Source organism: Parus major, chromosome Z (genome assembly GCF_001522545.3).
Source record: "Parus major isolate Abel chromosome Z, Parus_major1.1, whole genome shotgun sequence".
Taxonomy (NCBI): Eukaryota; Metazoa; Chordata; class Aves; order Passeriformes; family Paridae; genus Parus; species Parus major.
In genome coordinates this window covers 37922895-37937092 of record NC_031799.1, presented here as the reverse complement: position 1 = coordinate 37937092, position 14198 = coordinate 37922895, and the positions used below count along the sequence as shown (strand labels likewise).

The 14198-nt window shown below is 44.0% G+C and overlaps 1 protein-coding gene across 2 annotated transcripts in view; it reads left to right on the top strand.

Moving 5' to 3' along the window:
- Nucleotides 1–6: 6 nt before the first annotated feature.
- The window catches only part of PTCH1 (patched 1), a 67308-nt gene continuing 53116 nt past the window's right edge, over nt 7–14198 (top strand). The window contains exons 1-2 of one of the 2 annotated variants that reach the window (XM_015615025.3): nt 7–228; nt 1772–1964. In XM_015615025.3, coding sequence (XP_015470511.1) covers nt 28–228; nt 1772–1964 — 394 coding nt within the window. In that variant the 5' untranslated portion in view covers nt 7–27. Of the gene's footprint in view, nt 229–1771; nt 1965–14198 lie in introns of those variants that run through there. The other variant, XR_004500486.1, reaches the window with a different exon arrangement.

The following is a 14198-nucleotide window of genomic DNA, read 5'->3' as shown; positions in this document are numbered from 1 at the left end:
CTCTCCCGTCCCGCCGGCGGCGGCAACATGGCCTCGGCCGGTAACGCGTCGGAGCCGGAGACCAGCACCAGCGCGGGCGGCGGAGGCCACCCCGGCCGGGCGGCGAGAATCGGCGGCGGGAGGCGGCGAAGGACTGGAGGGAATCGGAGCGCCGCGGCGCCCGACCGGGAGTATCTGCAGCGGCCAAGCTACTGCGATGCGGCTTTCGCCTTGGAGCAGATTTCAAAGGTGCATTCAATCTCTCACTCTTTTTTCCAGAGATACACGCTAGTGGTAGTGCTGCTTTTTCCGCGGGGGAGGAGGAGGGAGGTGGGGAGGTGGTGTGTTTTCTCGCGGGGGTGGAAGGAGGAGATGGAAACGAAACGGCCACCAATAAAATGCTGGGAAAAAGAGAGGGACGTCTGTGACTCTTCAGTGCGGGAGAGAGTGCCCTCCTTCCCTCCCTGCTCGCCTGTGCCTGCCCTGGTGCGTGCCTGTGCTGCGGAGCACTTCTCCTCCTAAACTTCCCGAAATAGCCTCAGCTCGGTCCCGGCCTGCCCATGGCTAGCCCCAAGCCCGCTCTCCCGCTCCCCCTCTCCCTCTCTGCTTCCTTTCTGCTTCTCCATCCCCTCGTAGCGCCCTGCGACCTCGGCAACACCCGCTCCCGGCCGGAACAGGGGAGAAACCGGCCGGCCGGTTTCTTGGCAGAAGTTGGGCTTTTGTGAAGTTTTCCGCCGAGCGCCGAGACGGCGACTGCCCTCGGAGAACGGGGTCCTCCAGCAAAGAAGGCAGCGGTTTTCTCCCTTGCCCGGCGGTCGGAGGGGGAGCGAGGGCCGTAAACAAATTGGCACCTTAACCCTGCCGCGCCGGTCCAAGCGGAGGACTGGAGGTGCCGGCGCGGGCGGGGCGGGGGGATGGCCCCGGCCGCCAATCTCCGCCGGCCAAAAAATGTTCAAAGTAAACAATCCCCAAAAGCTGCCTTGCTGCAGGGATGGTTTCACTTCAGGGAGCGGATTTCTAGGCTTTGTAAGAAGAGGGAAAGGAGGAGGAAAAAAAAAAAAAAAAATCCATGTGGCTGCCCTCTTCCGTTCACAAATATTGTCGTAACTTACAGATGGCTGCTCTACTTCCTAATTCAGATCACACAGCGTCTCCAAACTCTATGGAAATGAATTACTGCAGATCTTACAGCGCTGCTCACCACGTGGGTCTTGCCTCAGCCCCTGCTAGGATCTGGGAATGGGGGAAACGGTCACTGCTACCCATATCTGTCACACAGTCCCCCCGCCTCTCCTCCCCAGCCATTCTGGGGTTCCAAGTAGAGCAGGAAAAGGGACTTTTCTTTCTTGTGGCTGTTGAGGTTCATCGGAAGTGGTTCCTTCTTCCCTGGGGCCATAGGTTTCCCCAGCGCGAATGCTTTGCAGCCCGAGCTGGTGCCGGTGCCTCGGGCCAGGCAAGAGTATGGTGATGGGCAGCACAGGCGAGGGCCCGGGGACCGACGCGGTGTTGTCACCCCCAAACCCGCGTGTTGGTCTGGGGAAAGAACGGCTACCAGCAGGTACACCTTGTCCTCGTGTGCCTGCTGGAGGGTGGCTGCTCGGCAGGGCCGCGGAGCAAAGGGCCCTGCTGGAAGGATGCCTGTTTGAGCTGCTCACGGCGCTCCATCCTTCCTCCGGGGAAGGATGGCGCCCCGAGGGACACCAGCTGTCCCGCTCGTGGGAGGGCTGAGGGGCTCTCCCCACTGCTGCCGGCTGCCGCAGCCCCCTACTACTGACCTCTTCTTGCTTTTCAGGGGAAGGCGACGGGACGGAAAGCGCCGCTGTGGCTGCGAGCAAAGTTTCAGAGACTGTTGTTTAAACTGGGCTGTTACATTCAGAAAAACTGCGGGAAGTTTTTGGTTGTCGGCCTCCTGATATTTGGGGCTTTCGCTGTAGGATTAAGGGCAGCTAATCTCGAGACCAACGTGGAGGAGCTGTGGGTGGAAGGTAAGTCCGGGGGGTGCCCCTGTTTTCTGTTGCCGGCCGGGTAGGGCAGCTCGGCATGCCCAGGAGGAGCGGCCGCCGGCGGGGAAGGCGGGCCCTGCGCTGGGGCGCGCAGCCCCGGGCGGCGCGTACCACTTCTCCGCCCGCGGGGGGCCGCGGCGGCCAGGCCGTGCATTCGGCGGAGGGCCACCGGGACAGTCCGTCTCTAGCCGCCCGTGCCCTCGCCTCTGAGCCGCGTCGAAGTGGGGGCGAACTGCAGGCGACGGGTTTCCGCGTCCCCGCCGGCGGTGGGAAGTGGCCGCGCTGCCGGCAGGCGTCCCCTCCGCCATTTTGGGAGTGCGCGCGGCCGCGGCGGGGGAGGGGCGGGCGGCGCGGCGGGGCGGGAGCCTGTGTGTGGTCCTGGGCTTGGACAGCTTTCAGCTGAGGGGGTGCAGGCCTCGGCGCTGGAAAAAACGGAAAATAGGAAAGAGGAGAGAGAGAGAGCAAGGGGGGAAGAAACAACCCCACAACCAAAACCAAGCCCCCTCCGAAAAAAAAAAAAATTACAAAAAGAAGCCTCCACAAAAGACGCAAAAAATCACGACGGAAAGGCAGCCGAGGCGAAGCGGAGCCCGGAGCGGGGTAGCCAGCCGGGCGGGGCACCCGCGCTGAGAGGCATGGCTCCAGGCTGCCGCGGGTTCGGGGTTTAGGTGTAATTCCTGCTGGAGTGGGGTTTTTTTTTAATTTTTGTTGTTTTTTTTTCTGTTGGTTTTTTTTTTTTCCCTCGCTTTTTTTTTTTTTTTCTCCCTGTTATTTTTTTTTTCCTAGGGGCTAAGTACTATTTATTAAAGATCACATTCCCCCGTTAGCTGCTGGGGCGATGTGGAAACGGAGTTCCTTGACTGCAGCAATTACTACTCTAGGTTTATGTCAAAGTAGCTTGCAGCAGAATTTGGCTTATAAAAGTTAATATGGGAGGCTGCATAAATAATCATTACTAAATAGCTCTCTGTCCGTGTATGTGTGGAAAAGCTAGTGCTGAGTGCAAACAAAGTCGGTGCCTGTTCTGAAGGTGGTCTGTCCTGCCCGAGGTGAATTAGAGCGTATAGGGAAGGAGTCCGTCTTTGCAGATGACGACCGTATTGGGGTCACGATGGGATTCGCGGGTCATTTAGTAAGTGATTTTTTTTTCTGGAAAATAATGACCTCTTTTTGGTCCGTATAGTGTAGTCCAAGGAGCCCAAAATACAATGAGATTTGCTGCCAATAGTTCTGCCTGAGAAACAGAACAAGGCACTACTGGGTCCCATCTGTAGGCAGAGATGTGCAGTCAGAGTTTGCACTAGTCACTAGCTACAGTACCTTAAATACTGATGAAAATGACTGTGAATCTTGCTTTTCTTCACTGTTAATTTTTTTCCAAATTCACTGTGAGGTTTTTGTGGAGAAGTTTTTTATCAATTTTTGCTCTTAGGTATTTTGTTTCTTCTTTTCTGTGTTAGGCAAATTAATATGTGGTTGCAGCTCCATCCCCATGCTCTGCTGACATTTATTATCCTGATGTTACTGGTGGTCATGTGCTTGGAATGGTGATCCTATTCAATTAATGACACCTGCTTTTTGTAGCCTTGTAATACCAAGATGATACTTGCTGATGATGCCTTAGTGACTGGCCTGGCAGTAAAGATGCAGTTCTCAAGGAAAATAAATAGGATTTGCAAAAGAGTTGCTTGGTTCAGTTGCTGCGCTGGCCTCTTCTCCTGTCATTATTGTTATGGGGAAGGGGTGGGAAGAAGTCCCTAGTACAGAATCTAGTGGAAATTGATCTCTGAGGTTTTTATAGCCAAGATAAATTCATAATGCAGCTAGTTTGACAGAGTTAACGTATGTAATTTCATATCCATTTAGTTTCATTTTTTCATTACAAAGAAGTTAAAATTCTGCATTTAGAAACAAACCCTTGCGCTTCAAAACTAGCCAGCAAAAGCTAGCAGATTAAGGTGAAATAAAATATTCTGGATTTAATTTAAATTAATTTCTGGTTTTCCTATTCTAGCACAGTATCACCAGTCACATAAAAGAGCTTGCTAAAATGTGCCTTCTTGATAGAAACTCTGCAAATGTCCTGCTCATAAACCAGGGTGTTACACAATTAAACCTAACAGATAGCAGTCCCATATTTTTGCTGCTAAACTACAAACAAGAGTACAGATTGAGAGTTTGAGATAGAACACATACAGGAAGAGATAGCATACAAAATGCCATTCTTCCTATGCAGAAGTGCAAAGCAGCACCAAACTTGTTCTTCTGCACTTAAATGCGACTGGTCCTAACAGCTTTAAAGTACACTCCATGGAGGTTGGTACATTAAGGGACTCTTTAGCTCAAAGTTTCTTAGAGCAGCAGCTGAATTGTTCTGTTTGTTAAAGCTGTCTCACTTTTACCTTTGGTTTACTGTGAGTTTGGATGAACTAGGCAGTTCTGGCCAAATATAGAATCATAGGATTGTTTAAGTTGAAAAAGATTTGTAATATCATCAAATCTAAGTGCTAACCCAGCACCACTGTGTTCACCACTGAACCATGTCCTTAAATGTCACATTTAAACACCTTTCAAATACCTCCAAGGATGGTAATTCAGGGGCAACCTGTTCCAGTGCTTAACAGTCCTTTCTGTGAAGAAATTTTTTTACTATCCAGTCTAAACCTCCATTACCTCTCATCATGTCACTTGTTGCCAATATCCTTTATTCAGGTAGCTGTACAGAGAGATGAGGCCATCCCAAGGGTGCTCTTCTCCAGGCTAAATTACCCCAGCTCCTCAGCTACTCCTCACAGGGCTCATGCTCCATTGCTCTTCTCTGGACTCGCTCCAGCACCTCAGTGTCTTTCTTGTAGCGAGGGGCCCAAACCTGAACACAGAATTCAAGGTGTGGCCTTACCAGTGCCGAGTACAGGGGGACAGTCACTGCCTCCCAATCCTGCTGGCCACACTGTTGCTGATACAGGCAATGATGGCATTGGCCTTCTTGGTCACCTGGGCACAGATGGCTCAGCACCCCCAGGTCTTTTTCTTGGGGCAGCTTTATAGCCACTCTTCCCGCCCCAGTCTGTAGTCCTGCATGGAGTTGTTGTGACCCAAGGCCAGGACACTTTATGGTGAAAATGTTATGAACCTCATAACTTTGGCATTGACCCATTGATTCAGCCTGTCCAGATCCCTCTGTAGAGCTTTCCTGTCCTCCTGCAGATTGTCACTCCTACCCAGCTTGGTGATATCTGGGAACTGACTGAGGGGGCACTTGAACCCCTCATCCAAATAATCAATAGAAATATTGATTCCCATCAATATTTCTGTCCCATCACTGATCCCTGGGGAGCCCCTCCACTGCCTGGCCACCAACTGGATGTAACTCACTCTGGGCCTGGCCATCCAGCTAGTTCTTAACCCAGCAAACAGTGCACCTGTCCAAACCATGAGCAGCCAGTATCTCCAGGACAATGCTGTAGGAAACAGTGTTAAAGGCATTATTAAAGTTTAGGTAGACAATATCCATAGCCTTTCCCTCATCCGTTAAGTTGTAGAAGAAGATGAGGCTGGTCAAGCAGCACCATTCCGGCTAGGCCTGATCCCTGGACTGTCTTGTATGTGCTGTGTAGATTGATATACTTCAAGTAACAGTTTTGATCTGCTACTGAAACTTTTTACAATTATTACTGCTGAATAAATTGGCAGTATTTATTTAAAAAGACAAATTTGATATGGTGTGTTTCTGAATACCATGGAACATAAAACAGCACTAAAGTTTGATGGAAGTAAATGGTTGCTTTAAAACCATAACAGAATTAATTAACGAAGAGTGAAGTGAACTTCGAATGAGTTTAAAGATCATGCACTTTCCAAGTTAAGTGATTAATAGAGCCTGCAGATGTTATGGCTGAAATATTTACATAGGTTTAGAAGCTCACCTGGTAGGCAAACTTTCTGAGAGAGGTCTTCAAAACACCATTCTTTCAGATTTCCTGTAGTAGTCTTCCTCTTTTGGAATTTATGCTAACCTTGGTCTTCTCTGAGCCTTCTACCGAAGCGGCTTTCCTCTCAGTTTCTTGGCACTAAGTGTTACAGAGTAACTTTTTTGGAGGGGGCTCTTTTAAACATAGTGCTTTTCTGGCTGCTGTTCAGGATACTTCAGTTATTACTCTGTGTCCCACAGTGGCTCCATCTGTGTTGCTGTCTTGTAGACTTACTCTCAGTTATCTTTGCCTGTATAAAAGATAAACCTGTATTTTCTCAGCACATGAGCAGATCTATCATCCTTGTGTGCATAACTTGCTGCTGGAGTGGGGGCTTGTCTGCTGGGGTAGACAAATTCCGGACTGGCATTTTAATGGCAGTTCTGTTACTCAGCTTGAATTGAGCTGCTGTATGTGGGTGTCCATGCATCCTGGAGTTGTGGAGACTGTTTAGAATCATTATACATTGTACACAGAGAGAGAGAGAAAAGGCTTTGCATTGATTTCCTCAGTGACTGAATTTTGTTGGACACGTGTGCCTTTAGAATCGTCCATTCATAGCTAGAGAGTGCTCTGGGTGGAAATCATGCTCATAACTGGTTATGTTTATTTGCTACCTCTCTTAATAGGCAGTCTAAGACCCAGTGTGTCAACAGCAGTCACACATGTAAATTCACAGCTTCTGCTTCTGAAAGAAGGTAGTTTTGTGGCTTCAGAGAAGGTTCTGTTAAACAAAGCTTGAAATTTGGCTACTGCAATGCCTTAAATGGTGTTAATTGGAGCAGCTTATAACGGGAAAGATGGTCTAGTCTTGTGCTGTGATAATCCATTTCATGTTACCATTCTCTTGGTATTTTTTTCTCCTCGCTTTTTTCATTAGTTTTCTTCCTTACGTGGTCAAAGATCATGCTGTTCTTTCCTTCCTTTTTTGCTTTCTTTACTTTTTGCACCAGATGAAGCTCAGTCAAATTATTCCCTCCTTAAGTAGCCCTCTTCATGAAGCTTTGCGAAGCTTTGTGAGCTTGAACCGAACTCTAACATGCAGAGCTCCTTCTTTAAGCCAGTGTGAAGGAAGAGGGTGGATGATACAAATAGGTAGGACATCCTGCAGGGAATGCCTCAGAAGCTGCATAGTTCAGTTCAGGTATGTGGAACAAAGTGAATGTGTTCTAATTGTAAGTGAATTAGGACTGAGTATGTACAGCAGAAATACTTTGTAAGTCAAGATTTGAGCTATGTGTTGTATTACTTCCTTTTTCTCTTAAGGGACAAAAATCAGGGTGCTCTATTGTACTTATGGCTGACCCTTTTTAAAATATGTTAATCTACCCATGCAACTTAAGAATGAGGTGAAAATGAAGAAAGTGTGTGAGTGATGCAGGAACCACTATTTCCACAGATTCTGTGTTTTCTTAACCCATCAAGATTAAGTGCAGGAGAGAAAAGTTTTTCTTAAGTTCTGCCTAAAGGCACCAGTTAACTTCACACTAGTATTCTTTGGAGAAGCAAAAAAGTATAGTAACAGAACAGATCTGCAGAACAAATCTGCGTGAATTTGTTTTTTCAAGGAGACAAATTTATGTGAGTGGGCTGAAGAAACATGCTTGCTTTGAGCACAGTTAGTGGGACTTGACCCAGTCAAGTACAATTCCTTTCTCCCACAAACATAATCATTTGTGGACAAAAGCAGGGGAGTACTGTTTCAGATGTGCTTGCTCCTGCATCACCACATTGGCATGGTATAAATGGCAGAAGTTACTCTGCTCTTCAGACTGTCACAATGGATGTTGGCAGACTCTGTGGCAGCCAAGACATTGTTTCTGATCAAATCACCAAATTCATTAGTTTCCTGTGAATCAGGTGACATGAGAGTTTACTTATCCTTGAATGCTGTTGTACACTGTTATGCATTCCTCAGCACATATTGAAAGTTCATTGGAAGGTGTTTATCTGGAAAATTTCCAAGCCACTGTTCTGTCTGACTTCAGAAAGATTATTTATTGAATTTCTTCTTTTCCACACGAGAGCTGAAGGATGGTCATCTGAACAACATGCTTATTTTAATATTTACTGATAAAGCACAAAAGTATTTCATGCTTCTGTTTTGAAAAATAACATCAAATTGTAATATTTCCATTGTATATGTGACTAAAAATATCAGGGCAGTGGGTGTTGCATTCCTTTGAATTTGAACCCCCTCTTTTTCTGTGTATTGAAAGTTATTAGGAAAAGATGTTTGAAGGTTTACTTATAGGGATGTTTATTTGATTGTCATCTTTCAAGAGCCTGCTATTAAGTTCAAAATCACTGGAGGCCTCTGTTAAGTTCCATCTTGACAGGCATCCACATAATTGCTTGGACTTGGTGCTCCTTGATGAAAAGCTTGTACATAAAAAAATCACATCAGCTTCAGTACATAAAATTCCTCTTATCTGTAAGAGTGTTAATGAAGGTATTGCCTGTGATCATTCTTTGGCCATTAAAAAGGTAGAAGGTGAAATCCTGAATTCACTGAACGGTGGCAAAACTCAGGATGAGTTTAGTGTGACCAGGCCTTATCCATGTACAAAGCCAGAGTAGACTAACTTTGCCCATGTGTTAACCTTTTCAGGAACGGGAAAGAGAAGTTCCTTTTCTAGAACTGGCACCCCTCTAAGCTTTAAGTGCATTGTTGCATGGTTCTTTCTGCCTTTCAGGCTTCAGAGGCATTTAATTTACTCAAGGCTGGAGAAAATTAATCATCATTGTTATTTCCAAACTTAACAGTGTTGCCAATGCCCTTGCCAGAATGTGCCCTACAGATCATTGTTTGGAAGGGTCTGTTTCTTTCTCTGTTGGAATGTGTATTTAAACTGGGCGGCGCCTTGGCTATGCCATTGTCCTCCTCTTCTGAGTTTTGAGTGTCATCATGTGCTCTGGGGATTTTGCTGCTTATGAACAGGGTTTGAAGGCATTTCTGTAGTTCTGGAGAGCTTGCAGATTTTGGTACAGAAGTCCTGGAGTGAAATAGAATAGTTGAAAGCAACATTGCTTTATTGTTGTTCTCCATGCTGCTGTTGCTGAGCAGGAAGAGGGGAAGCATAGGTAAGCAAAGGCACTGGCTAACTCAGCTGGTACGGCTGGCTGCTGCTGAAGTTGTGATGCTATATGGGTGTGGTGGTGAGTGGTTTGGGGCCAACTTACTACCAGCTCTTGCCGCCTGCTAAGTGGCCTGGTTTTATATTTACTTGCTTGTTTTCCTAGAGAACTGGCCTTCCTTTCTCATTCATCAGCAGCTAGTGGGTTCAGGAAAGAACGAACTCTAAAAGCTGTGGATGCTCAAGCTTGCTTTCAGTATAGAATGCATTAAGGTAAACCCGAGCTGCTCACCCTGAATCTGGTATGGTGGGTTTTTTGGTGGTTTGTTTTTTTGGGGTTTTTTTTTTTTTTGGTTTTTTTTTGTGGCAAGAGGTGGTCCAAGCCCTGTCATTACATAATATTTTTGGTGGTTCCCCAGAAAGTCATAATAAGATATAGTATGTGCATGTAACAGTTTTTGACCACTCGACAAATTTGAAGACTGTTGCATCCAAGTGAATGTTGCACTTACACATAACTGTTAGGAGGCTCCAAAATACGACATCTTCCAGATGTATGAACCGGCTGATCCCTTTGTTTAGATTATGCACCACAGCTGATGCCTAGATTAGTGCTGGCTGGACAAAGCTATGGGAGATTTGTCTGGTTTCCATAATGCCATGTTTATATTTCAGTTGGATTTTTCCTTCAAAATTGACCTCCCTATGACCTGTTGGAGCTCTGTCCACTAGGATCCTGGTTTTAATGTGTCTGCAACTGCTTTCCTTTTGGTGTCTAATGGAACATGTTCTCATTTTCACACTCCTGGACTATTATGCACAATCTTTTTAACTTAGCTATGAATTACCTTCTTCAACCTATAGGCACTCAGGTAGAACCATGCTTGTGAAGTTCTTTGCCCTCACAGCTAGCTTTTTTTCTGCTTGGTTAAAACAGTGTTTTCGTTATAGAGCTTGTCAGGCTGTTACTTGTCAGGTGTTTTCTCCTCTGTGTGGAATAAAGTCCAGTCCTTTGCACCGTGCTTTTCCTGTCTCCAGATGACGTGTGTATATATGTGGCTCTAGCTGCTCTATTTTGGAATTCAGCAGGATCTGGAGTGCAGAATTTTATCATGAAGTTCATTCTTCCTTGTATATACTGTACAGTTTTATGCATCTTCTCAGCCATCCTTATTTATCTTTAGTATTTGACTTATCTTCCTTCAGTATTTCAGCCTTTGGTTCTTTAAAATTCTCTGATCTCTGCTGTCTTACAGTATGCAGGAAGTCTTGCCCCAGTTATGTTTGAGTTACCCTTCCTGGGAAAACCCAAAGAAATCGGTAAGACTTTTTAAGGTCTGCACGACAGTTCTTTAATAAGAATGTAGTCACCTATCAGAGTTCAGGAAAATAAAGATGCACAACATTCCTTAATACTCAAGAAACCATACCATTTTCTACTGTTGATGCTTTGCTGGAGTGGCAGATTCCCAGGATGGTGCTTCATGACAGAAAACTCAGTACTTTAAAGTGTGATATCTATGCTGAGAATGTGTGCCGTGTTGTAATGGCCACTTCATTTTTGTGCCCATGAATTAAGGAGAATGGAAAAATATTTTACTACAATTTTGCATAATCTGTGCTATTTTATTATCCACTCAGATTGTGCCAAATATGACTGATGAATACCATATACAATAAATTATGTTCACCCTTGCTGTTAATTGACTGACTTTTTGGAGTAGTTTTTCATTGTACAGTAAAAATAGATGGAATGGAATTGAAAGGAGTAGCTTTTAATTCAGAATTTAAAAATAAAACATTTTTCTTGATTCCTTTTTTACTGTGTAAACTTGGTTTAATATCTGTAAATACAATTTACTCGTTCTTGGTTTTTCTCTGTTATTTTGATTTACTATCATCTCTGTTACTATAAACACACCGATTTTGGCAGCAGTAGTCGTTTCATGAGGTAAAAAGTTCTTTATGGAAACTGCTGACCATATACATGTTTTGATGTATGGAGAATTTTAATTTTTGATTTTTTGAATGAGTGTCTTGGCTTTAACTTCTGCTTGGTTTTGGGAAACTTAGCTTATTTCAATGCTTGAGCAAAATATACAAGAGGTAAGGGAACGAAGGAGAACCATGACCTGACTCTGCAAAGGTGCTGCTTCTTTAGAGAATTGTAGTGAACTTAATTCCAGCCTCAAATACACAAGTAATCACTGTGTATTTGAAACATATGTATTTTGCTCATGTGCAAACACATGTGCAGTATTGTACACCTGTATACCTGAAGCTGGAACTCAGTCCTTAGACTGTAATACAGTCTTCTTTTATTAACAGTGAGATAAATTAAAAGAAACAGTCTTCTCTTGTTTACCAGTATGATGCATTTCTGCTTTTCAGTCAGTAATCAAAAGTTAAGTGCAGCAAGCTAGAAATGAGCACTATTGAGTCAAGTTGTATGATTTTTTTCCCCTGTTAAATCATTGCTTAAGGGCTTCTGGCCCCTAGCTCAGGAATCCTGCCCAAAAATGCCAGATGTATTACACAGTCAAGTATTGCAATGTAAATAGTGTTCTGTGCCATAAGAGCAGGGTGGTCCATCTTCTAGTCAAAAAAAAAAAAAAAAAAAAGTCAGAAAAGGGGAAAATCCACATGCTCTGAAATAAACAGTAGTTGTAGTGTTATTTCTGGTTTTGGCTGCACAACCAGTGTTTTGGAGCTGGAAGAACACAGATAAATTAGTGCTTTGGCCTAGCAGAAAACTGCAACTGAGATGCTAGAAAGCAAGATGTGTCTTGGCTGAGGGTCTATAATGTAGTCAAGTAGGCAATGTAATAAGTAAAATATTAAAAGGCCATTGCTGACAGGCAAAATGTGTTACTTTACCTTATTGTGAGCAGCAATCTTTGCACATGGAAACAGAGTGGACAAAGGATGGGAATTTGGGAAGGCACAGACATAGGCATCTTCTTGACCTCATGCTGTGACTGGGTACGTTACTGAACCTTCTGAACATAAACGTTGCTGAGCTGTTCTTGTTTTTAATTAAATCCCTTGGCTGTATATTAACAGTGATTTACCTTCCAGTGTGCTTACCTTATTCAGATGCTGTAGTGGGTATAGAAGGGTTTTTTTGCACCTATTTCTATTTTGTGTATGAATATGTCATTTCATAACATTTAAAAGTAGTTGAAAAAAGATTCTACAAATCTAATCTGAAAGGAAATTGCCAAGGGTGATGCCATAATCAGATTTGTGATTTGGTTATCTGACAAATCTGTGAACTGCCATAGCTTCCTTGGGTGTGTGCAGGGGAGAAGGGGGTTATAGGAACTTACTTGTGTGATAAACTGTATTTAAATAGCTTCAGGAATGTAATCCCAGTGCAGGTCTTGGTGTACTCTCCTCAGTGTGATACTCAGACGAAAGAGGAGCTTTAGGGACTCAATTAAACATCTCCCTTCCTGCTGACACAAAGCATTAAAAAAAAACCCTTATTCATTATACAACTTCAATTTTTTTTCTTTCTAAGTTACCTTTACTGTAATGGTAAAAAAAGTACTAAAAGAAGATACTTTATTGTGCCAGTTCTTCTGTGGAGTATTTCTTGGGCATTTTTCTTACTTGCCTCTCAACATGGGCCTCATTCTGATTTCATTTACACCAGTCTTCACTGACTTTTCAAAGGGTTCCCATAGTCAGAGGAAAACAGAAGCCATAGCTGTTTAGAAGCTGATGCTGTTTAAGCAGTTGATAACAGAAAATGCAATATTCTAGTAGAAATTATTAAGATCAAGAAACAAAACCTAAAACATGTTTAATATGACTTCCAACTGTAGGTAAAAGAGAGAATTGATAGCAGGTGTAAATATCTGTTAAACTGCTCTTTCTAGAGATTTGGGGAAATAGGATGACCTTTTTCTTCTTTTTTCTGTCTTTTTTTTTTTTTTTTTTAGCAGGCTACAGTTTCACATGGCTTGCAAAAGAAATCTTTCTCCCTTTTTGTTTCCCACACCAATTGATTTATCATTTTGCTTGCAAGCAGACTTAGAATGTTAGGGCAGGAACACACTCACTTTTTTCTCGTAACTTTTTTGTTGCGGACCGAAACCAGTTGACTTGAATAAATTTTTCTGCGGTCTGAATGAAGCCAGCAACGTGGAAAAATCTTGCCATTCAGAGCCGTCTGAATGTACACTTCAGCCACACAGTAAGCTGTATTGGTAGGCAGTGGACTGCTAAATACAACCATTTTTCGCAGCAGAGAGTTAGACAGGTGATTAGCATAATTAGCACAGAGTAGGCTATACATATGGTAATGTTAAGTGTGTAAATGCCAGCTGCGGTGTAAAATTTATGTCAGGGGTCGACAGGGCTGTGCGAAAGTATTGTGTTACAGCTGCAGGTCAAAGCCTCCATTGCTTTAGCCCCTTTTCTCTTGTCGGTGAATGCGCTAAACAGAAGAGAAAGACAGAAATATAACAGATAAGGCTTTGATTGAACAGCCTGGTTCTGTGCAAGAGAGACTTCTCTTAAACCCCCTCCCCAACCGCACCCCCCCGAAATTCCCCCTAAACTACACATGCAAAACAAAAGTCCAGCTCTTTCATTATAGATTTTATTTTGCATCATGCCAGCTATAAAAGTGTTGCAGACTTTGAGTGATGTCATTATGATGGGATGAGGGGAATCTTGCTCGGGGGGAGGTGGGGGAAGTACAAGGTGGGTAATTATGCTTTAAAGAGCAAAAACAAACAAAAAACCCCTTTAATTCACCTTCTCCTTTCTCCAAGGCTCTTTTTTAAAAATGTCTCTGTTACTTACTGCACTTAGGGGGGTAGGAATTAAATAGTCTTGAAGGTGACAGCATTAAATGTAATAAAATCTCAACAGTGCAACAATCTTGGAGCTGCATGACTGGTTTTAGACTAAGTGCCAGAAGTTCCTCTGTGGTTTTGTGTGTGGGTTGCTACACTTATTCCCCAGGTTCCTCCCACCTCCTAAACCACTAGATTCTTTATAAATTAAAAATGACTAATACAGGTTTCTTGTTTTAAAGGAAGGCAGCGTTGAAGGGCACACATCTTTTTAAGCATTTGAGGGGGAAATCGGTAAATCTTTTTGTTGCTGTAAACTGTTCATTCATATATTTCACTTGCAATTTCCTCCTTCCCCCC